This window comes from Tiliqua scincoides, chromosome 1, assembly GCF_035046505.1.
Source record: "Tiliqua scincoides isolate rTilSci1 chromosome 1, rTilSci1.hap2, whole genome shotgun sequence".
NCBI lineage: Eukaryota > Metazoa > Chordata > Lepidosauria > Squamata > Scincidae > Tiliqua > Tiliqua scincoides.
Genome location: NC_089821.1, coordinates 18,231,133 through 18,255,133, shown reverse-complemented (window position 1 = coordinate 18,255,133; position 24,001 = coordinate 18,231,133). Strand labels below are relative to the sequence as shown.

Sequence of the window (24,001 nt, the reverse complement as noted above, 5' to 3'; positions counted from 1 at the left end):
AGCAAAACAGAGGCATATACTCCCCACGAAACTTAGTGCCTTGCACCCCTTGTAGCTACGTCACTGGGCTGAGTGATGCTTCCTTTGAATTTGCAAGTCCAGGTGAAGGCAAAGAAGTCTCAACTGGACATAGAAATGGTTTGTGATGACCCACAGCTAGTGCTAAAGCAGCATCTCAGCATGCTGCCATTGCAGGGTTAGTGTGGACATTGGTAAACCATAGTCACATCTCAGTAATACTCGGCTTTATAGTCATTAAATTGTAAGAGGAAAAAATAGGCTGGAGAAAATTTCAGAGAGCTGAAATTTCTTAGAGATCTTTAGAGAGCAGTGCTGTGTGGCCACTAGAGGGTGCAGTTACTCTATAGTATTTGTTTCTGCTAAATGCAAGTGAAAATGAGAGTACAGTCTATCTCAGGAACTTCTTGAAGAACCCACACACATGCGCACATACAGTTTCCAGAATTGTTGCCACGCACCAGTGTCCACAAACTAGACTAGAAAATGTAGAACTGACAATTATATATGAGAAGCATGCCATGCCCCTCAGCATTACATTGTAATTATATCTCTTCTCCCCCTTACCACATGAATGCTGACCATGCTCTGTTTGCAGCCTTCAAGGGATAGCTTAAGATGCAGTGCCTTGAACTACAGTATATCATCTAAACAGGATCTGACTAGCAAGCTGACTATAAGCTGTTAGTAGTGTGGGATCTTTTTCCCCCCCATTCTTGACCCAACATTTCCCACCTTACACTCAGTTTTTACTCCAGATGGCACTTTCATTTATTTGTAAAAATATACCTTTGTAGATACACAGAAGATCTTCTGACACATTGCACTTTCTCTCACCGGTGTTAGCACTGTCAGATTTCCCATTATTTAGGATAGCAATTTTCAGCTGGTGTGCCACGAGAAGGTCCACAGGCGTGCTGCAGAAGTTTGGAGCACAACAGTTGAAAATAGCTGGAAAATTCATCCAGGCAACTGAGCCAGCAGAGGGACAGAAAATTTGTTGTTATGGACCAGTGATTTTCAACCTTTTTCATCCCATTCTCTTTGACCCAAAGAGTCAAGGTACTAAAATTGTCAAGGCACACCATCAGTGTTTTGACAATTAGCAAGGCACACCATGCTGTTGGTGGGGGGCTCACATTTCCAACAGTCCCTGCTAATAAATGACCCTCTCCCAACTCCCGTGGCACACCTGCAGACCATTTGCAGCACACCAGTGTGCCACGGCACAGTGGTTGAAAATGGATGCTATAGACAGTTGCCCTAGAAACAGAGCCATGGAACCCAGGCGAGGCCCCCGGAAACAACACTGTAAGACCATACAGTAATAAATAATAATAATAATAACTTTATTTTTACCCTGCCTTTCTCCCCAAAGGGACTCAAGGCAGCTACAGTAGACCATACAGTAGACCATAGAGATCAGTGTGCCATAAGAAGAAAAATGTTGAAAATCACTGATTTAGGAGGACAAAATCATCCCTTTTGTAAGATCATAATCTGTTTTTGAAGCTCAGTTAATGTTACATTTTTCCAGTCCTAATGAGTGATTCTTTTGTGCATGCTCACTTGCGAAGAAATAGTGGACATGAAATTGCCAGTAAGCACTCCTGTGTCCCATGGAGTTCAGTGTGAATGAGCTAAGCATGTGCTTAATTCCCCCAGTGAAGTCAATGGGACATCAAGATGCTTCTATGAGCTCATTAATGTGAGAATTGCTCAGGATTAGTGATCACCTTGCCCAAAATATAACCTGTGAATCATCCCTAAATCACTATCCCTTTTCATTCAACGAGCAGGAAGAACAGCTTTGGCAGAAAAAAAAAAAAATTCTTTTTTGGTAGATTTGTTTTCAAGAACAACTGACAACGTACTGTGAAGAAAAGGCGACTGCTCTTGTCCCTTTCCGCTTTTAAAGCAATATAAATAGTACTACACGGTTATCTTGAGGAGACATTAACTAGTGGTTTATATAAGTGGGTGACATTAAGGAGATCGCTGTTCTGCCACATCCTGATTCACTTTGAATAATATTCTTACAATTCGCTGACTTCTGTGACTTGAGTATATTTTTTTTTCTTGACGAGGACAACAAAATTAGACCCTGTGAATACCAAGAGGGCAGCTCATTGAATGCAGTCTCTCACTTTGTGTGTATTAAACTAAGCAGTAAATAAATGCTTGATAAGTAGTTTTCTCTTGAGAGGTAGAAGACAAAGAAGCAGAGCAACGGGTAGGCCAGGCTGTCTTGCATGGAGATCATGGTAGATAACAGCCCGCATCTTAGCCATTACTAGGGGTCTTGCTCTTAATCTTAAAATGCACAACCTTTCCTTTTTTAAGTAATTCAAAATGGTATCTGCTTGTACATGTTTTCCTTATGGCTGTTTGTTTTCAGGTCTGGATCCTCTTTCTTCTCTGCTGCCGTAATCCTCGGTCACAGCGGTGCCTGTTCTCTTAGGTTAACATTAGGTCCTGCCTGACCCCTGTCACAACCTGTGCTGCCTGGAATGAAAATGCAGTAATGAATGCTTTTCTCTGCCTGTTCATCCTTTTTCCTCAGGCTGTTCTACTTTTGTAGAGGAGCACGACTATTAACAGGGGTATAGCTTTGTCTTATTTGCTAAGGGCTTTTCATAACTTACAATAACCTAAACAGTCATCATTTTCCTCCCTTGCCCCATTTACTCTGCAGGCAGAATCTCAGAGAATAGTCCCAAAAGATCCAGTGCTCCTTTTAGAACCCTCATCTTTTTATAGGTTTACTAATCACAACACATACAGACTGTCCTGCATTTTACTCTGCAGAGGAAATCGCATAATGCTATGTTTTAGGTTGGGTTAAGTGATGAGACTGTTGTTTTCTTCAAGGATTTGAGGCATTCACAATAGGTTTGGGGGGGGGGAATCTGGATCTCCAGAGTAGACTGCACAGCCGTTAATCATTGCAGTCTTCCATCTCTTGAATGGCTTACCCCCCTTGCTCTTTCTTTTTGGTTGCCATGACTATGGAGGAGGAGAACCAGAATGGACAGTCAATCAAACTACAGGAGGTTTGGAAAGGCAACAGTGGTACAGCCCACCAGAGCTTGTCACAGATGGCTTAAATGCCTCTGTTCAGACTGAGAGAACAGCACAGAAAGACATTTACTTACTTACTTACTTACTTACTTACTTACTTATTAAGTTGACGCTAAATAAGAAAACTTTGCAAGTTAAGGTCATTCTTATTAGAATTATGGGTGGCATAACTAGGTGAGTAGAAAAAACATATTTTTCCAGTTTCAGCACCATGACTCAGGTTCAGGGTTATAGCAAAACATTCCATTCATAATAGAAAAATTCATTATAGGTTACAAGTCATAGTAGGTATGTGCAAGCTCTTGGTTTTAGAGGCAGGCTGCCTCTGATTGCCAGGTGCAGGGGAGGGCACCAGGCCACAGATTGTGTCTGTTGTCTTGTGTGCTCCCTGGGGCATTTGGTGGGCCACTGTGAGATACAGGAAGCTGGACTAGATGGACCTTTGGCCTGATCCAGCAGGGCTCTTCTTATGTTCTTAAAATCCACCTAGTCTCATTGGAGAATAAGAAGGGTGTGTCAGTTGATTAACTGGCATGGCTCTTTGGTACATTGCAGTGTCTCTCAAACAGTGGTATGGTTACCACCAGTGGTACTTGAGATGGTGCCTGGTGGTACTTACTGGACCCCTGGACTCCTGCCACCCAGCAATGAGACCAGGAATGCAAGACAGCAAAGGAGGCTCGGCTCGGTGGGCTCCAAAGCACACTTTTTTGTGCTGAAAAAACCCTTCCATCCACCCGGAGTCTCTTACTGGTATTTGTTGCGTTGTATCTGGCCTCCCAACCCAGAAGTAACTGGTGATGATGTCATCGCCAGTTACTTCCAGTGGTACTTTGATTAGGTGGACGATGTGGACTGGTATGGGGGAGGAAAAACATTGAGAAACACTGAAATATTGCATTGCTCCAGATCCTTTTGAAATCGTTACCACCCAGCTACAAGCAGCATAGAAGCCACAGATGATTTTCAGTCATTCTAGGGCTGATTCTCTCTCTCTCTCTCTCTCTCTCTCTCTCTCTCTCACACACACACACACACACACACACACACACACACACACACACACACGCTCATTACTTGGTTAGTTTCAAGTGTGAATGATCCATAACAGATTGAACACCAGGACCCAATTTCCTATCATCACAATAGTTTAGATAGGCCCAATTCACAGATTCATTTGCCACTCATTAAGAGTTGAGAAATGAGGTGTGTGTGGCCAGCCCCTAGTGTATGGTTTGCACACAATAATGCCGTGGTACATTTTGAAGTGACCTCAGCCAGATCCCTTAAGACCTATTTAAAAAATCAACTTTAGATTTCTTCATTAAGAGTGTTTTCTTTTCCTTCCCCATATTCTTACCTTTGAACTTTAAAGATCTAGGTCACTTCATCCCAAACTCCTGGAATTTGCAATTACAGTAATTTGCAATTGCAATAAGACAAATGCATAAAAATTGTGTTTTAAAAAGTGTCCCAGATAAAAATAAAAACTGTTGTGCAATGACAACAGTCATTGTAGAGTTGAGTCAACTCATTGTAGAGTCAACTCTAATACTGTAGAGTTCTGTACCTTTGGTACCTAGATGGTTCTGGATTATCGGATATGTTGGAGGATCAGCTATTGGCAGGGTAAGAGCAAAAGAGGCATGGCAGAGGCCTGAGTCTGGCCAAGGTGCCACTGATGCCGCTCAGGCAGCCACAGTAACTTGGGAGTGAGTCGCAAGCCCTGGCCACTTGGATGCAACCTTTCCATACTTTAACTCACTATTGGTGCAGTACTCAGAGTGCACCTCACTGTATTGTCTGGCTGTGCTCTCTTTCAGCAACCTGGCTGGGTATGAACACTTGCATAGAGGCCAGCCACACAGTCCTGGGTGCCTGGATGCTATACATATTTTCTTAGCCGTGTCCAGCTAGGCCTAGCTGACCCTATGTACAGCCAGGGCCCCTGCAGCCTCATGGTGGCTAAGAAGCCCAGTTGAAAGGCAAGCAGGAAGACTAGAATGCGGGGCAAGAAGGCACCTCATAAGCTGGGGAAAGGAAAAGGGAGATGGGTTTTATTTCAGGAGCTGGAAGTTAAGGCATACACTCTTGCCTTTTAGTATAGCACTGGTTAATCTCTTATGGCCTAATCCTATTGGACCTCTGTGCTGCCTGAAAACATGTTCCTGTAATGCAGCGCACAGTGCAACCATTGCAAATAGCAATGCACAGTCTATGCTCTATAGGCGAACAACCATGCCTATGTGATAGTGGCCCTCGTGGGAGGCCCGGCACCAGTAAGTCAGTGCGGGGAGGTGGCAGAATGGGGAGGGATCAAGGCTGGGGATAGTATTGGTGGCGACAGCCCCACCGATACCTTCCTTAACTTGAGGAGGTCTCCTCCCACATCCAGTGGGCACCATGTTGGCACAGCTGTATTGGTGCTGGGGGAGCTAGGTAGGACTGGGCTGCCCAGCTGTTCCATAACTTCAGTTTTTGCCAAAGCCCACTCACTAGGCTCTTGCCATTTTGATGTTGGGCTATTGCGAGTGCTGTGCAACTGGATGTCAGACTACTGGAATTTTGCTATACATATTTTCTCAGTCCTTCTATATCCAATAGGACTTACTCCCGGGTTATTTGCATCGAATTGTAGTTTTTGTGTCACATGACCTACACACTGTCGTAGGCACAGTTTGCAGAGATGATGACCTAGACGTGAACATGTGCTCTTAAGCAGATTCCTCAGTTTGCATCCTGCTGAGCCTCTTGCTTCTTCACAGCTAAGGTCCTTTTGAAAAACCTTTTAAAAAATAACATATGAATACTCCCACTGGCAACATCACCAGTCCTGGTGCAGAAGAAGTCTTGGAGCTCCATTCTCCCTCAGCGATTTACCTGTCTAATAATGAAACGTTTCCGCTGTATGGAGTGCTTTCTAAATTTGCCCCCAGTTGAATGAAAACTGTGTTTATTGTGAATGTCCACTGGGTGTCATGATCACTTGCACTTTCGTTTCTGTAGCTGAGCATAGGCTGCACCCACCAGGCATGGTATCATTATGCATGTGCGGGCAGCAGCATCCGCAACCACCATGCATTGATGTTTACACATCAATATGCGGTATTGAGTGCTGATAACGTCATTAGAAAGCAGATCTCGTCTGCATTTCCCCTGGTGTGTTATCAGCATCCGACACCATATATTGATTCAATCAGATGAGTGCATCAATGTGTTGTGGGTTGGGAGCCACTCTCACACATGTACAGACAAACAGTGGATCAGTCATGCATGTAAGAATCTCCCCCCAGCAAGCTGAAGATGTGTTATCTTCAAACTTAGGTTAGTCAACCTTCTTCAGTGGCATCCTATAGCTTCCTATTTATCTAATAAAGGCTTTTAATCTTCCTTGGGCTTGTTTAACCTGAGTGTTTACATAATGAAGAGGCAACTGTCCTCAGAAAATTACATTGCCATTAACTTCAGAGCAAAAATGAAATACAGCCCATTCTGCTTTTTAAATCAAGAGCATCAACAAAGGCTTGCGGCCAAAACAGCTCTGTTAACGAGGCAAGAGATGAGTGAATTCATTACATTCTCCAGGATCTATGACCCTGTTTGTTTGTTCAGAGTATTTATTTACCACTTTGGAACAAAGACTTCTCAAAGTGGTTTACAGAAGCTGGAGGTCCAATTAAAATAAACACTCATTTTTATTGATAATCAGATAGGCAAACTAAACCAATATGTCTTGAATAAAGGCTGTTTGCACACACTGGGGCTTAAATCCACTTAGTTTTCAATCCCATTTAAACACAAGTTTAAAACTTACACTGGCTACAGCATAGGTCCAGTTTCTATTTTGTTCTGAATTCCCTTCTGCATCCATATGATTCATGCACGGCACAAGAAGCATAAAAGAGGCTCAAATGGAATGATTTGTAGAGTCTCTGGATAGCATTCAGACTTTCAGAGCTCACATTTGGGCAAGAGCAAGTCACCTTCCTTTCTCCCTACTGAAATCTCCCCAACAAGCTGCTGTTAAGGGCTTGGGACACTAGCAGAAACACAGGATGCAGTGGCATAGCAAACAGGGGGCGGGCTGCCCTGGGTTCCATTCTGGAGTGTCATGTGAGGGAGTGCTGGGCAGGTGCAGGCAAAATAGCAGCCACTTCCTTTAAATACTTAGAGGAAGTGGCTTCATGATCTCGCAGCTGCCCTCTCCCATCCTTCTCCTTTGGAGGCTCATGCCTCCAAAGGCATGAGCCTGATGACATGATGATGTCATCAGGTCACCACCAGTTACATCGGCGTCTGCGCACTTGTGGGGTGACACCAGGAGTCACCACCCTGGGCAGCAGGTGCAGTCACTACACTTCAGAAGGGATGTGGTGCAGAAGAGGAGGAGGCTACCCAGAAGCCGTGAAGAGAACTGCTAACAGAGCACAAGTTCCAGAATGGAACCCCCGTGGATAACCAGGCATGACCTGTACTAGGGTTAGGCTGAACCTTTGTGGCTCAAAGTGATCAATGTTCCTGAGACATTGAAAAACCTTTTATTTTCCTTCTCTCTTCCCTTCATCCAGGTTTTGGCTGGCTGTCCAAGGTCTCAAAAAGCAACCATTGCAAGATGTAGTGATCAGAGTGGAAGAGATCTGGCAAGAATTCCTAGCCCCCGGGGCCCAGAGTGCGATCAACCTGGATTCTCACAGCTATGAGATAACAAGCCAAAATGTTAAAGACCCAGGGAGGTACACATATGAAGATGCACAGGTTCGGACTTGGGTGTCATTTCTTATAGCTCAGTAGAACAGAAGAGGGAATGTAACTTTTAAATTTCAGGTTGTGCAAGAACTGTTTCTGTAAAATGCATTCCTGTTTAACCAGTTAATACTACAGTGGGTTCTCCTTATCTGCAAGCTTAGCATCCATGGATTGAATATCCATGGATGCTGAGCCCACGGTGGATGGCCTCAGATGACCTCCAGGATGCAACTGGAACAAAACTTGCTAATTGCGTTCATGGCTTTTATAAAATCTGTTCCATATAAATCAATGGAGTGAGTGTACTCTGTTCCATACCAGTCGGTGGAGTGCAGTGGTGGAGTGCAGTGGTGCCACACATTTGTATATGAAAGAGAAGAGGGTTTGCAGTTTGGAAAACACTTGCCCCTACCCCAGACTCCAAGGCTAGCAGGTTCTGGTGCTGGAGATACACGCCCACTTCCCGTGATTTCTTTTTCTGATGGCAGTCCTAGTTTCTGGATGCAAAAAGATTTTGTGCTATCTCAGAATGCCTGGGAAAATCTACTATCTGATTTGTGGCCTCTTAGAACTGACACAATCCAGTCCTAAAACCGTGTTATTTAAATCAGGAATCTGATTGAGGAGCTTTTGGCAGAATGGAAGGGATGCATGGGAACTACCAGGAAGAAGAGAGTCAATGCTATGGAAAGCAATAGCAAAAGGGCTGGACAGCGTGAAAACATATAGCTAGCAAAGCCCTATGACCAGACCACAAAAGGCCAAGCTAATTCTGATGTTAATAATATAATTGGCCCTTGCATATAAGGAAGCATATTATTATTATTATTATTATTATTATTATTATTATTATTATTATTATTATTATTATTATTATTTATGCTTTCACAGTCGGTATTCATGACATTGAAATTAACAATGTTTGCAAAGGCTGCAGTCGAATAATTGGCCCCTGCATTAGTTGTTCTATTTTTAACGATAAATAGCAATCATGAAGGGGGAATTCCAGGATTAGGACCATAACAAGGAGGGAGGTTTTAAGTTTTTTCCTCTTATGCCACAGTTCCAACAAAAACCCACCAATGGCTGCTTCCCTCTTGAGGCAGATAGCAGTTGTCCCTCATGATTGGGTCATGATTAAATTGCTATGTACCTTCGGGACCAAAGTAGATACCCAGCAGAGATCTAGATCTGGAGTCTTGGATCTCCTGTAAACATCTGAAAAAAAAACCTGATAGGAAAGGAGAAAAGGGAAGTTGAAAAGGGGAAGAGGAGGTGCTGTCATTTGGTCTCTGTTTCAGGCAGCAAAACATCATGAGCCAACACTGCACAAGTAAGCCCAGGCTGGTGTTTTCAGCAAAGACAGCTGGCCAAATAAATTTAATTGAAGGATATGTTGTCCTCTTGAGTAAAGAATGAACTATAGAATATGTAGACTACTTTTTCAAAAGAAGTATTTTTGAAAAGGGCTGTCACAGGAGTTGCAAGATTGTTCATCTTGAACAGGAGAAACCAGTGCAAATGCATAATTATGACATGCCACATTTTCTGGGGCCGAGACTTGGTACTGAAAACAGATTTCCAGGGTGAGATTTGGCATGCCCTGGCTCAAATTCAGCCCATGGTTCCCACAAGAGTTCACACAGCATTCCTGTGCAGTAAGCCAGGCATAATTAGCTCAAAGAAAACACTGATGTGGTAGGGAAGATAGGACAGTATTATGCTAAAACTAGGCTAGATAGGAAAGAGAATAAACAATGGAATGCCCTTGGAGAAGGTGGAACAAAACATTTCGTTGTATAGTGTTGGTTTTCAGAGTAAGCCTTCCAGTAAACTGAAGCAAGTTATCCTAAGCCCTAACTAGATACGTGTAGAATCAACATGCAGTGGAGAAAAAAGTTGCCCACAGACTGGCCTGATGCCCTTGCATTGGACACCACATTTTAACAGAGCCTGTATGTGCAGAACACCTTAGAAACAGGCCTCATCTACACAATAATTGCATCTTTATTTAGAGAATTACACCATCCTGCGAAATTGAGGGTCAGAAACACTTCTCTTTTTTCAAAATTTATGGTGGTTTTGTATGAATTTGGGGTGGAGATTCAAAAAAATGGCGTCGGTTTTTCTCGGTTTTTTTTTGGCGATACAACATAGCCTCATTAGTGAAGGATTCAAGCAGCTTCCTCATGAGGAAGCCATGGCATAGGGTTCCTCACGAGAAAGCTGCTTGAACTATTCACTAATGAGACTATGCCGAATCTCCATTTTTGAAATCAGCACCCCAAATATACCCAGGAATAGGTCTAATCTTTAAGACACCGAAATGTGTGTAGACCTTTGCAGGCCACAGAGGTCAGGCTTAGGCATGTTGTAGGCCCCAATTCAGACCTGACATCCAACATGCAGAGAGCTTGTTTTCCAGGAGAAGGTGATTCTGAGGGGAAGAAACCAGACTGGAGAATACAGTCAGTCCTTCAGCTCATGTACGGACTTCATTGACTTGGGTATGGTTTTAGATATCTGATATTTGCCTATAGCAGTTACCTGACCTAAAGAGCCATATTGTCCTATGGAAAAAATTTAGAGGAGCCAACATCTGATCACCATTAGGGAATTTAGGGAGTAATCCAAGCCTGCGCTGCATCCAAGGCAGGATTGGGGCTGCAAGTGGCTCAGCCCTGGGCAAGGGGAATCGTTTTCCCTTACCGCAGGTAAAGCCACAGCAGCCCCAATGGGACTACTCGGATCCCATTGCGCTACCTCAAGCAGTAGCGCAAATCCAAGCAGTCCAGGACTGCGCCAGGCTGCCCGGGAACAGGGTAACTGCCAGATCCTGGCCCTGCCTCCTTCTCCCCATCCGCCTGCCCATGGGAACACCTGCCCTCCCCCTGCCCCAAAACACCTCCTCCCTGCCCTCCCTATGCCCCCAACTACTGCGTCAACTGACGCAACCTCCCTCCCTCCCTCCCAGAACCCACATCGGCATAGGGAGTAACCCCACTTAGGTTGTGGAAGTGCTTTACGGCACGTTCGCGACAGCCTTGGGTCAGCGCAAGGGACATGCGCCAGCCCAAGGCCCAGTTTGTATTGTGCCCTTTATTGTATTTCTCAGACTCTCATGTATTCACTATGCCATGGTTTTCACTCTTCATGCAAGTCTTCCTCACCGTACACAAAGGCATAAATACAACAGGCTGTGTTTTAATGAACACATGTACTGGTATCTGCTGCCCAGAACTGTATATGCATAGCAGCTACACATAGAAATCCATGCCTTTTGGATCAGAGGTATGTCCAAATGCAAGTTGGTTCAACTCACATGAGACAGATAGATGGGCCGCAGGCAAAAATAATAGGCTGAGGAAGATAAAAGGCTCAGGGAGACTTCAAGGCAGAACTCAAGAGAAGGAAGAAAGCAAAACAAAGGTACACGGCAAGCAGGTTCATGGATACAAATGCAGGTTAAGCCATTTCTGCCCAACATTGCATACGCACAACAGGGATCAAATGTGTACACCTGTGGGCTGGGCAGAAATAACTGCCACGGAATGCCAAACACAAGCTGGCCATGTTAGCCTGGTGAAGCAAAAATAGTCTGAAGCAACTTAATGAGTCGGAAGCACCTTAAAGACCAACACTTTCCTTGTAGTGCCAGCTTTCATGAACTACAGTCTACTCCAGTGGTTCTCACACATTTAGCACCGGGACCCACTTTTTAGAATGAGAATCTATCGAGACCCACAAGAAGTGATGTAATGACCGGAAGTGACATCATCAAGCAGGAAGATTTTTAACAATCCTATGCTGCAGTCCTACTCACACTTACCCAGCAGTTGGTCCCCTTTACTGTCATTGTTAAAAGAATATATATAGTAGCTTGTTCAACGTACAGGTCTGTAACATTTCTCCAAATGCAGTCACATACCGTGGTAGCATCAAGTCTCACATATTAAATATAAAATATTGAAATGAATGGGGACCCACCTGAAATTGTCTCGCAACCCACCTAGTGGGTCCCGACCCACAGTTTGAGAAACACTGGTCTAGTCCATCATACAGCACAAGCAATTCCTAGCCTGCCAGAAGCCTCTTCCTGGTTCCCTTTGGAAGGGCTCCTGAGAAGCAAGAGCCAATGACAACAGGGTCATAAGGATGTTCCCACTACCTTTGCATTTCAGGGCATGGGGGGGGGGGAGGGATTTGCTGACAGCTGGTGGAAACAAAGCTTATCACTTGATGGCAAACAATTGTACTTGTGCCCTCCAGATTGTAATAGGGGCTATTGCTGACTGACAAAGTTGTGGTTTCTTCCTATATAGGAGGTTAAGGGCTGAATCAGTTTCCCTGCTTCGGAAGGCCACTGTGAGTAGAAACAGGGCACAAGAAGCCAGATGGCTTATATATATCTCTAATAAAACAGGATTTCCCCACAAAGCATGAAAAAGAAATGCATCATTCCACACGTTGATCTGCACAGTCATTCAAAGGCCGTGCTCTGTGGCTTTATGGTATACAATCCATCTCCTTAGTGGGCTTAGAACAGCACACACCAATCATTACAAGTTCCCCCACCCTGATAAACAGGCATACGGCAAGCCCAGATGGTCTGTCTGTTCTGAGAATTACACCACAGCCAAAGCACACACCCACAATGAGGTTTTGCCCTGGCTTTCAAGGAACACAAATCCACATATATTATAACCCTGCATATGTTTTTCACTTAAAAACTCCCCAAAGACCCAACCAAATATATCACAGTGCTGACACTTTCTGGAATGGGGCCTACTGTACTGACAAGTTATTGTTGTAATGTCAAATGTTTGCTATTGTAGGCTGCTTGACTCAAGCCACATCCTGTCCCTCTGCTCCCTCTCTGGGGTGCCAGAAAACCCAAGCCGTAACAAAAAACCATCATTTCCACTGCAAATTTAAGCTTGTGGGCAACATGCTTTTCACAGCAGACTGCATTGGAGAAGTTAAGGATGTGGTGGTTTTAGTCCAGGCTTTCGGCTAGCGATAAGGTTATCAAATTAAAATTTAAAATAGAACCAAGACAGAGCCCAATCCTGTGGTCCACGCCGTGCCTCCGTGGCATGGACCACAGTTGCAAACGTGTCGTAAGGCAAGTATGTGGGGCTTACCGCCAGGCTCCCACCGGAGGTGGCTCAGCTCCAGCCAGCACTGAGCCACCGCCCAGCGGGCGCCCACGTTCTGCAGCTTGGCGGTGCCTGCGACCGCCGGGCTGCGGAATGGGAATGGGGGCATTCCCGGGGGCATGGGGGAGGTATTCCAGGGAGGGGGGAGGCATGGTCGGGGGTGTTCCTGGGGGCGGAGGAGAGGCGGGTCCGTGAAGCCGAGTTCCCCAGGTTCCAGGGCGCTCGGGTAGGGCTGCTCACCCTACACAAGCGCCTTCACTTTAGCGGCAACCAATCACTGCTAAAGTAAGTAGTCCCATTGCGGGACTGCTTCCCTTACTCAGGGGAAGGGGACGAACATCCCCTTCTTCCGAGGAGCCTCCTGCAGTAACGCAGGAGGCTCAGGATCCGGCGGGAGCCCTTTGTGGAGCCGCCGGGTCCCGCAGCTCTGGACAGCTCAGGGTTGGGCTGATAGACATTAAATATTTGGGAACCTTGCACAGGATTTCGCCACCCTGTTCATGGTTTGTTGTACAGACCAGCAATTTTCCACCTTTTTCTTGTCATGGCACACTGACAAGGCACTAAAATTGTCAAGGCACACCATTATTTTTTTGACAATTGATAAGGCACACTGCACTGCTGGTGGGGGGCTCACATCCCCCAATGGCCCTACTAATAAATGACCCTTCCCAAATTCCTGTGGCACACCTGTGGACCATTCACAGTACTGTAATATGCCACAGCCCAGTGGTTGAAAATTGTTGGTATATAGACTGTAGCGAGCTCTGTAGCCATCAGCAACTCACAGGGGAAAATAGGATCATGCTCTTAGACACCTCTAGTCTCGCATCAAAACAAATGGGGACACCTCTGTTTCTATAACCAGTGTCACTGACCATAGAACTGACTGTATCTTCTGCCCCCCCCTCACCTTCTTTATACACGTTGCTTAAAAGCCTTTTTCTTTCTGATCTTAGGAAGGTGTTGTAGTAGGATATACTTTAAGACCTGATTCAGAGAAGAAAAAATGTGATGGTGCCATAGAACACTCCTGGAACTACTTCTGGTTTTTATCCTGCCTTCTGTGACTCAAGGCTAAACTGCACTTTAGGTTAAGCTCATCGTTAGTGCTGATGAGCTTAAGTTTTCTTTCAAATATAGCAGCTGTGGAGGGGTTAGCTGGATCAGTAGCCGCAGGGGAAAGGGGCTTTCACCTTTTTCCCAACCGCAGTCCAGATCCTTTGGGGGGCTGCTGTGACTCGCATCTGAGAGGCAAATGGTTAAGATCACCCTCCCCTCACTGTAGTCCTGATATGGATTGCACACCCCCCTCCCCTCCCCCCCGCACACTACACACAATTGCTATTTTTGAAAGAAGCCTGTCAGCACTAATTATGGGCTTAACATAACATCTAGTTTGGCCCTCACTACAAACTTTGATGAGAAACCTGCATATAATGAGAGTAAGGGTGGTTACCTCAGCATATATGGACACTGCCAATTACAGGCACTTTCAATAAATAATTTGGTAATCTCTACAATTGCTTAAAAATACTTGCCGTTTCATTTTCCCTCTTGAAAAGCTTTTCATGCTCTGACTTCCAACAGAAACCAGCCCAGGAAAGGTGATCACTTGTGTTGCTTCTTTTCCAAGCTCAATATAATAAATATAATATAATATAATTAATATAATAAATATTGAGCTTGGAAAAATAAAAAATACAGTAAATAAGAACTGTATTTACCCTGTTACGTGTTTGAATGGAGCAGAGGAGTGGGAATAAATGGCCAATGAGCTACACTGAATATACTGAATTTGTCCATCCACTTCTTTCCACTTGTATTCTCCCCCTCCATGTTTCCAAACAGTAGATCTTCCTCACTGGTTTGGGAATGGGGCACGTGGATCTGATGCACATGTTGTCCAGAATCTGGACAGAAGGCATCTTACGATCCCCATTTGCACCATAATGTGCAGTTAGGGTTGTGCTTTCCTATCTGTCATGATGGTTGGATAAGAATACATGTTCCCTTCCATTGTCTTGAGCCATTAGTTGTAAGCAGCATGTTTTGCACATAACTACAGCTGGAGTGCAGCCACAGGCTGTATTATCACTGAGACAGAAATGCTGCTGTGTGACCTACTGTGCACAGGCTGCTCTCCAGCCTGTAGGGATACAAAAAGTGATCATAGGACTCTTGCTTTGTGGATAAAATTAAATCGTGAATGTATTTGATCCCAAGTTCTATGCCAGACACTATTAGGACCTTTCAGTTGCATTGTGTGTGTTCAAGAATGCAGTGGAGGGTTGGAGGGAAGTGCTTGAGTAGTGAGTCTACACCAGGGGGGCTCACACTTTTTTGGCTCGAGAGCTACTTTGAAACCCAGCAAGGCCCGGAGATCTACCAGAGTATTTTTTACAATGTTCGCGCCATCATAACATAACATTTATGTGTACAATGTATGTTGGTGTACCTTGAGCCCCACTGAGTATAACAGGACTTACTCCTGAGTAGACATGCCTAGGATTAGGCTGTGAGGCTGCAATCCTAGCCACACTTACCTGGGAGTAAGCCCCATTGAGTACAATGGGCCTTACTCCCGGCGTTTCCTCCCAGAGGCACCTGAAGGGGGGGTCGGCACTTTGCGATCTACTCATTTTGCCTCGCGAACTACCAGTAGATCGCGATCCACCTATTGAGCACCCCTGGTCTACACGATCTGAAGAATGTACCTAAGCCCTAACTTTTTGGGAGGTCTGCTGAAAAGCAAGAAAAACATTATTTGTCAATTTTTCTTTCCTATGTAACTGCAATGGAAAAAAATACTCATAGATTTGCGTACTGAGGGGCACCTAGAGGTGATTTCTTTTTTTAGTTCTTTTGAGTACCCAGCACAAAAGATTATGATAAGATGGCTCAACAGTTTATTGTTCAATAGTTTATAGCTTTCTTGTCTAGTGTTTCCAAGGTCCTGGTTGGCTGGCTGGCTGCCACCTGGTAACCTCACCTGGGTCATCACTTGCCAACTGCATTGGGGGGGGGGAGAGAGAGAGAGACTTGAGATCTTCTTCCACCATCCTGATCTGGAGCAGGTGCCTTATCAAGACACACTCCATCTTATTCCCCCTTCTCACAATCCCATCAGGATTTCAGTGGTGTTGCTTTTTGTGTCCCTTTCTGTTTGTGTCAAGAATGTTTACAGAGCTTGTCCTTTGTTTTCTTTCTGAAGACCAGGCATGTACTGAAGAAAAGAGGCTGTGTGTGTGTGTGTGTATGTGTATATATCTTAAGCAGACACCTACTGCCCCCCTCCTCAGTTGCCAGCTGTGGTGGGTGTAGGATGCCTTCTTAGACTCTTCTAACTGATTTGCACACAAAAAAGCAAGTTTTGACTCTATTCGAGTCTTTCCATTTTTTAGGTTAAAACCCCCCAATCCCAAGTCAGTGCCCAAGTTTTTGACACGCATGACTTGAGACCGTATGAGTAGCAAAAAATGTGTGTTTTTGTAACTTGAGTCCAAGTAATCCAAGTTGCAGCCCAGCCCTGCTAGACAAGACTCTTAGGGCACAATCCTTACACCCCTTTCAGCCGGTGCAAGCTGACTAAAATTGTGAAAGTGTTGTAAAGCACTTTTGCGCTACTCTGAGGGGAGATAGGCCAGCACACGGATGTGTACTGGCTTCCCCATGCCAATGCAGGCCCTGGGAAGAGGTGAGTTCACACTGGCTGCGCTCGGCTGGCGCAGAGGTCTGGGGTGGCATGGGGAGGGAGGTGTTTAGGGGCAGGGGGAGGGCGGGCAGGCAGGGAACGGAAGGTGGGGCCAGGACCTGGTGGTTATGCTGGATCCTGACCCCTTTCCCGGGTAGGTCAGGTGGCACAGATCTGAGTAGACCTACTGGGGCTGCTGTGGCTCTCCCCAGGGTAAGGGGAAAAACTTTCCCCTTGTCTCAGAAACTTGCACTGGATACAGTGCAGGCCTACCAGCCTGCCTGTTTCAGCACAAGTTAGGATTGCGCTGTTAATCTGATCTAGCAGGGCTCCTCTGATGTGAACATTTGTATAACAAAGTTGGACACCCAAACTCCCCCCCAAATATCCAAACAACATGTTAACATTTTAAAAAATTAATAACTGAATTTGAAATAAAACTTATACCTTAGTATTAACCTTATTTAACTTATTGATAATCTTTGCACTCTTTGCATGCAAAACAAATGCTCTTAGATGTCTCAGAGATATGAAAACCTATCAGAAGGTGCCAGTAAGTTTCCACAGGGCAACAGTAATTGAAGCTGCTGCTGCAGCAGCAGTCGGACCACCAAGAGGGAATGGCAACTACATTGTTATGTTTGAGCCGTTATACTTAAGCTATAGCAAACCACCAAATAGGGGTTCCAGGTTGACTTTACTGAGAACTTTATGACCAAATTCCAGAAACTGCTATCTGGGAAAATAATAGCAAGGATATCCTAGGTAGTTAATGTAACTGAAAATTGTCTCATCCAGCTGCTAGATTTTAAATTATTGCTGAAATTATTGTGACCCAGTTACAAAATAAGTATCGGGTACACCAGGACAAGTCCTGCTAAGCCCAGGAAGCAGAACAACTTCCTCGATTTCCATCCAGTACACTACCAGTGCTTTTCCAATGCGCTTCGTGGTTTTTTAAATCTGTTTTTCAAAGCCAAGCCCTAACTGCATATTCTCTTCATGGGCTGCAGGCTGCACATACCTTTCGGCAGTGCCGTTGCATCCGCAGATATTATTAGCATCTCTGTAGGAACCAGCTTATAATCGATATAATCGGTTATCATAAGAGTTTCCTATCCATAGCCTGGCTATATTGTATACAGAAGGCTTAACTATTACTGAAGCTATAATTCAGATTGGAGCCTCTGCAGACAGTAAGTCTTTCAGGTAAATCAGAGGTGGGGATGCAGAGCCAGTAACAGCTGGAAGGTATTCTATGCAGGCTGCAGAAGGAAGTGTGGCTTTTCCGGAAATGTGCTTGAAAATGACAGCGCAGTCCTATCTTGTGCTGGAACAGGCAGGCCAGGAGGCCTGTGCTATATCCAGCACAAGATTGGGGTCAGAAGTGGCTCAGCTCGAGGCAAAGGGAAACTCTTCCCCTTACCCACGGTAAGCCACCACAGCCCCAGTGGGTCACCTTGGACTTGCACCACCTCAGGAGATGGCCACCACCAAGTCCGAGGAGAATGGAGAGACTTGGAGCCGCTCCGCACTGCTCAGGGAACGGGGTTGGGATCCGGCATAACTGCCGGGTCCCAGCCCTGCCTTCCGCTCCTCGCCTGCCCACCCGTGGAACGCCCTCCGTCCACCCTTCCCCCACCCTGGAACGCCTCTCTCTTGCCTCCTCCACACCCTCCCCAGGCCCCTGAGTCGGCCAAACTCAGCCGACACAACCCTCCCTCCTCAAGTTGGCGCGAAGGCTGGATGCAGCCTCTTTGTGTCAGTGTACATCCCTGCACCAGCCCAGCCGACTCCCATGTGCCTTATGGCACATTTGTGACCCTCCTGTGCCCGCACAAGGGACTTGAGCCAGCCTTAAACATAGTTAGGATTGTGCCCTGAGTTGCAGAATTATCTCTGCAACACTTATACCTGACTTTTATCTGAAAAAGAACCCCTAAAACTATTCCATCAGAAAAATACACTATGGCTTCCTCATGAGGAAGCTGCTTGAACCATTTACTAATGAGGCTATGCTATATCTCCAAAACTAGAAGTGATAGGGCAAAACGGATGCCATTTTTTGAATCGGCACCCCAAATTCATATCAAACCACCATAAAGTTTGGGAAAAACTTTTCTGACCCTCAGTTTATTCCATCTGCTCTGAGCATGGGAGGATGGAGGCCAGAATGTAAAACCAGATCAGAGTGAAACATCTGGACTGTTGTGGTTCTTGAAAGATAGAACCTTCTTTCAATTGTAAAAATCCCTACGGGGATTTAATCAGCCTGCCTATGTAAACCGCCTTGAATAATGTCTGAGGAGAAATCTGATGACCAAGAAAGGCAGTATATAAATACCTGTATTATTATTATTATTATTATTATTATTATTATTATTATTATTATTATTATTATTATTATTATTATTTTGTAGGCCTGTGTTATCAATCTGGCTGCCACTCCCATTCATTCTCTTGTGAGGGTTCCCCCTTGAAGGGACACCCCTTTAAGAAGGAACCTCCACAGGTGGATGAATGGGAGTGGCAGCCAGATTGTGCAGGCACCACCAGCACCTCTTCCTTCTCCAAAGAACCTAGAGTGTCTGGAAGAGGAGGCGCTGGTGGTGGCTACTTCACAAACTGGGAGTCACCCCAGTTCTTTTTCCTATGTGGGCTTCCACTTAAAGGGGCACCCCCTTCAAGTAGCTCAGGTATCTGGTATCACTCCAAATTATCTACACTTGGAGAGTGTCCTTGCAAAACTCATGCACATCACATAACAGCCACCCTTCGTTCTGGTTCCCAGGCAGTAACTTCTCCATCCTTGCGTGTGATTTGGCAGTGTGATTTCTCTAGCTCAGGGGTCGGCAACCCCGGGCTCTGGAGCCGCCTGCAGCTCTTTCAGCTGTCTGCTGTGGCTCCTCCGGGTGAAAGTGGCAAAGGGGGTGACAGGAGGCACCTGTGTTGGGAGGGCAGACTGCTTCCCTCCGCCCCCTGAGCTCACTGCCCTCCTCTCCCTTCACCCCCACCTGCTCCACATTGGTTTCCCTTTTCAATTTTGCCTGCTCTGCAGGCTTAAGCTCCCTGTTTTTCCCTTCCCCAACTCTCCAGCAGGACGCCCTCCTCCTCAGCCATTGCACCTTTCCCTGAGCAGTTCCCCACTCAGTGCAAGGAGAGGCTTTTCCTCCACAGCAGAGGAAACATCCTGTGTGTCTACTCAATTGTAAGCCCCATTACAGCGGATGAAGCTTACTCCCAGGAAAGGAAAGGGTGCCTGGGATTGCAGCCTTGGAGCCTGCTCCTTTGCGTGTCTACTCAGTTGTAAGCCCCATTACAGCGGATGAAGCTTACTCCCAGGAAAGTGTGCCTGGGATGGCAGCCTTTGGGCCTGCTCCTATGCGTGTCTACTCAGTTGTAAGCCCCATTACAGCGGATGAAGCTTACTCCCAGGAAAGGGTGCCTGGAATGGCAGCCTTTGGGCCTGCTCCTATGCGTGTCTACTCAGTTGTAAGCCCCATTACAGCGGATGAGGCTTACTCCCAGGAAAGTGTGCCTGGGATGGCAGCCTTTGGGCCTGCTCCTATGCGTGTCTACTCAGTTGTAAGCCCCATTACAGCGGATGAAGCTTACTCCCAGGAAAGGGTGCCTGGGATGGCAGCCTTGGAGCCTGCTCAAGGCCAAGCGCAAAGACGGGTGAGTGGGAGCCTGAGCTCGGCAGGTCTGTTCTCGAGCAAGCCCTGCTGTAGTCCCTGGGCTACTCCCAGGAAGGTGTGGAGGGCTGTAGCCTCAGCCCCCTTCTGTGCAGGTCTACTCACAAGTAGTCAGTGAGGCTTCCTCCCAGGAAAGTGTGGAGAGGACTGCAACCTGAGAGCTCCAACCAACTTGTCTGCTCAGAAGTCCCATTGTAGTCAATGGGGCTTACTCCCAGGATAGTGTGGAAAGGGTTGCAGCCTGAGTGAGGGAGGGCAGGCAGGCAGGGCAGAAGCTGGCCTGTGGCTGCCCCCCCACTTTCCCCCCCCCCCCAGCTCTGGCTTCTTCTCTTCCCCACCTCTGGAGTCTGTGTCCTTTTTTCTTTCCAGCAGGGTGCCTCTGGAAGGTGGGGGGAGTTCTTTAGTATCCATGTAAGATAAGCAGATGTCATAACCACCATATGTATTGGAATCGAGGAAGATCTGGTGAGGAGGTAGATGTGGTGTCAGCAGTGGCCCCTTTAAAGGTAAGGCCTGGGCATTCAGCAGAGTGTGCTGCACAGCTGCAGCCACTTGAAGGCAATAGGGCCCTCAGGGATATAAGGAGCACCTGAGGCAGGAAGGGGGTGTGGGTTGTAGATGGAGTGCAGGTTGGAAAGGAGACTGACTGGGCTTATTGACTTTGACATGGATACTCTGACTGATTTGACTGACTTACTTAGGAATCTGACCTTGGACTGTGACTTGGCTTATTGACTTTGGACTCTGCCCTGGATACTCTGACTGACTTTGTGACTAATGGACTGCTGGAGACACTGGAGTTTGAATTGTGCCTGCTGTGCCCAAGACCTGCTGTGGACCCAGGGTCTGCTGTAGTGGTGGGAGGCTGCTGGCAGGAGAGAGGACCTCTGCAGGTTGAACAGGCGAGCTACCCTGGAGGTGGGGTCCAGCAGGACTGCAGGGCAGAACCAGGGTCATTTGTTGGGAGAAAGAAGGGGAGCTAATTTGCTTAAAGTGGGCATAATTCTCCAGGCAGAGAATGGCCTTGGAATCAGGCAAAACACCATAGAGGACCAGGCATCTGAAAACACAGGACAAGAATGTATGACAAAACTAACTAAAAGCTACAAGAGGGGGCTACATTATAAAAATGGGACCTATAAGAGCATAAAGGTTAAAAAAAAAAACTATATATGCAGTGTTATCTTCATTTTAGATGTCAAAAGGGTTATGTGGCTCCAGAAGTTTTTTTTCCTCTGGAAAACAGGTCCAAATGGCTCATTGAGTGTTTAAGGTTGCCGACCCCTGCTCTAGCTGGACAAACCCCATAACCCTTCTACTGACTTCACACAGTTCCACACTTTCTTTCCACTAGATGTTACAGGAAAGGATTTTCGCATTTCAAAGCACCCATTTCTTCCAAAAAAGCATCCCAACTTCAAAGCAGCATCCCTATTTACTTTCACTCCTCTCTGCAGATGTAACAGCAGGGAAGGGAGAAGAACCCACCTCCGTAACACATAGTATCTGCCTTTTCCTTTTCAGTCCCTAGGAACTAAGCCCAGTCCTTTCTAATATGTATCTGATCACTGTGAACTGCATGCTCAAAGCCTATGGATGCATCCTAGACTTGCAGTCTGATCCTGTGCGCTGATGGGACATGCTCCCAAGAAAGTGCATAGGTTTGCAGCCTTACCTTTATTTTAAGAGCCAAACTATGCATTACATGGGAGCTCTGTTACTGGAGTTCCTTGCACCTTTTTCAGAAACAGGTGTGAAGGTTTCCAATTTGGATTACGATCAGGGCATGAGGCATTAACCTTTTGCCCCCCCCCCCCACTGATTTCTCTTTGAAAATGCCCCCTCCCATACCTCGCTGCTTTTAGCAGAGGTCAACAGACAAGTGTAATCTGATTCTGGATAGCTACGTACATCCTAATTAAGGAAGCTGTCGCTGCTAGTTTGATAGTGACGGCCACAAGTCTGGGTGAAGGAGCTTGATTCAGTCCCCCCTACTTCTGAAAAGTGGTTGTCCACATCAGAGCTCACAGCACCAGCTCCCTTGATTGAGGTTGAGTGCACAGTTATTGAACTAGCAAAAGGAATCTAGTGTGCAACTCCAGAAGCTGGGTACAGCTAGAAACCATGTATATACTAGTGTCCATTTGCTTGCATAGCTCCTTCTGTTCACTGACATACCTGGGGTGGTGGGGGGGGGCAAATGCCCTGGGGTGCCACCCGGCAGAATCCTCCTTCGTGCTACAGGGACCACTGTGGAGCAAGCCATGCACTTCTACACACAGAAACTATCTTTGGTGGCAATGGAAGAAAAGTGGTACCTGCAAAGGTAGTACTAGGACACGTGGTCCTTGCAGAAAACAAAAAGGAGGGGAACCCTGCTCTACAGCACAGGTACATTTGCATATCAGTTGGTGTGCTCATCTATGATTTTTTTGATCAGATCTTCAGGCATGTGTTGCTCAATGACCTTGATCTTTGGCCTAAGGAGGGACACCTCTTAATGAGGAATTCAGGTCTCCAGTAGCCTGCCAGCAAGTGTCTGTTTAGAGAACAATGAAGAGGATCTTGATGCAAAAAAGAGGCTCTTGATGGATCAGTTGGTCTCCAGTAGCCTGTGCAGTGAGTGTCTGGCAGGGAGCATCTGTTTACACAGCAAAGGCACTAGATAGGGCTGAATGTTCACATTACGGCCTACTCTCATAATAGGGATCTAAGATACATCTAACATATCCCAGTCATTGACACACACCTGTATAACTAAGATGAGTTGTATTCCCCCCATCAGATACTCATACAATAGTAAAATCTCTGTCCAGCAGGATCTTTCATCCAGTACCAAACCCACAATAAAGATTTCTACAGGTGAATAGGTTATGCTTGGATGTCTTGCTGTTGAACATGCACCATATTGGACAGCTAAATACTCCTCTCTCTCTCTCTCTCTCTCTCTCTCTCTCTCTCTCTCTCTCTCTCTCTCTCTGGTGCTCAGAAAATTCTGAACAATGTCCAGCAACAAACCTCAGTCTCTCCTTTCTTTCCTTCCCACAGGAGCACATTTACAAGCTGATGAAGAGTGACAGCTACGCACGTTTTCTTCGTTCTAATGCTTATCAAGACTTGTTGCTGGCAAAGAAGAAGGTATCTATTGGGAAGGACACGCTTGCACCTCTGAGCACTTCTTGACTCCTGCCTGCTGCTTGCTGCTATGTGAACATTGCAAATTTAGGCATTTTGGCTCCCTTTTCTTTTCTTCCAATGCAGGGAGAACCCTTCTGCTTCTTGAAGGTCCACGTTTGGCATCCCCATACAAACCTTCAGCAATCTATGTGAAGAAGGCCTAGAGTAATCTGTCATGTTCTTGCAAGGGGCATGTGAAAGATGTATATGAAGCAGCCTTATGCTGAGTCAGACCATTGGTTCATCTTGCCCAGGAATTGGAAGTGGCTCTCCAAGGTGTCACGCAGAGGGCTTTCACAGCTCTGTTACTGAGACTAAGTAGTTATGGACAGCCTGCATTGGTGAAGGTTAGACTTGATGATCTTGAGGGTCCCTTCCAAGTCTACGATTCTGTCAACTGTGGATGTCACAGGTTGAACCTGCCTCTCCCT

The 24,001-nt window shown here is 46.0% G+C and overlaps 1 protein-coding gene across 2 annotated transcripts in view; it reads left to right on the top strand.

The window, feature by feature from the left end:
* The window catches only part of RGS6 (regulator of G protein signaling 6), a 292,282-nt gene that overhangs the window by 241,644 nt on the left and 26,637 nt on the right, over window positions 1–24,001 (top strand). For both annotated transcript variants that reach the window (XM_066631615.1, XM_066631606.1), the window contains exons 15-16: window positions 7,668–7,854; window positions 23,442–23,531. In XM_066631615.1, coding sequence (XP_066487712.1) covers window positions 7,668–7,854; window positions 23,442–23,531 — 277 coding nt within the window. The remainder of the gene's footprint in view (window positions 1–7,667; window positions 7,855–23,441; window positions 23,532–24,001) is intronic.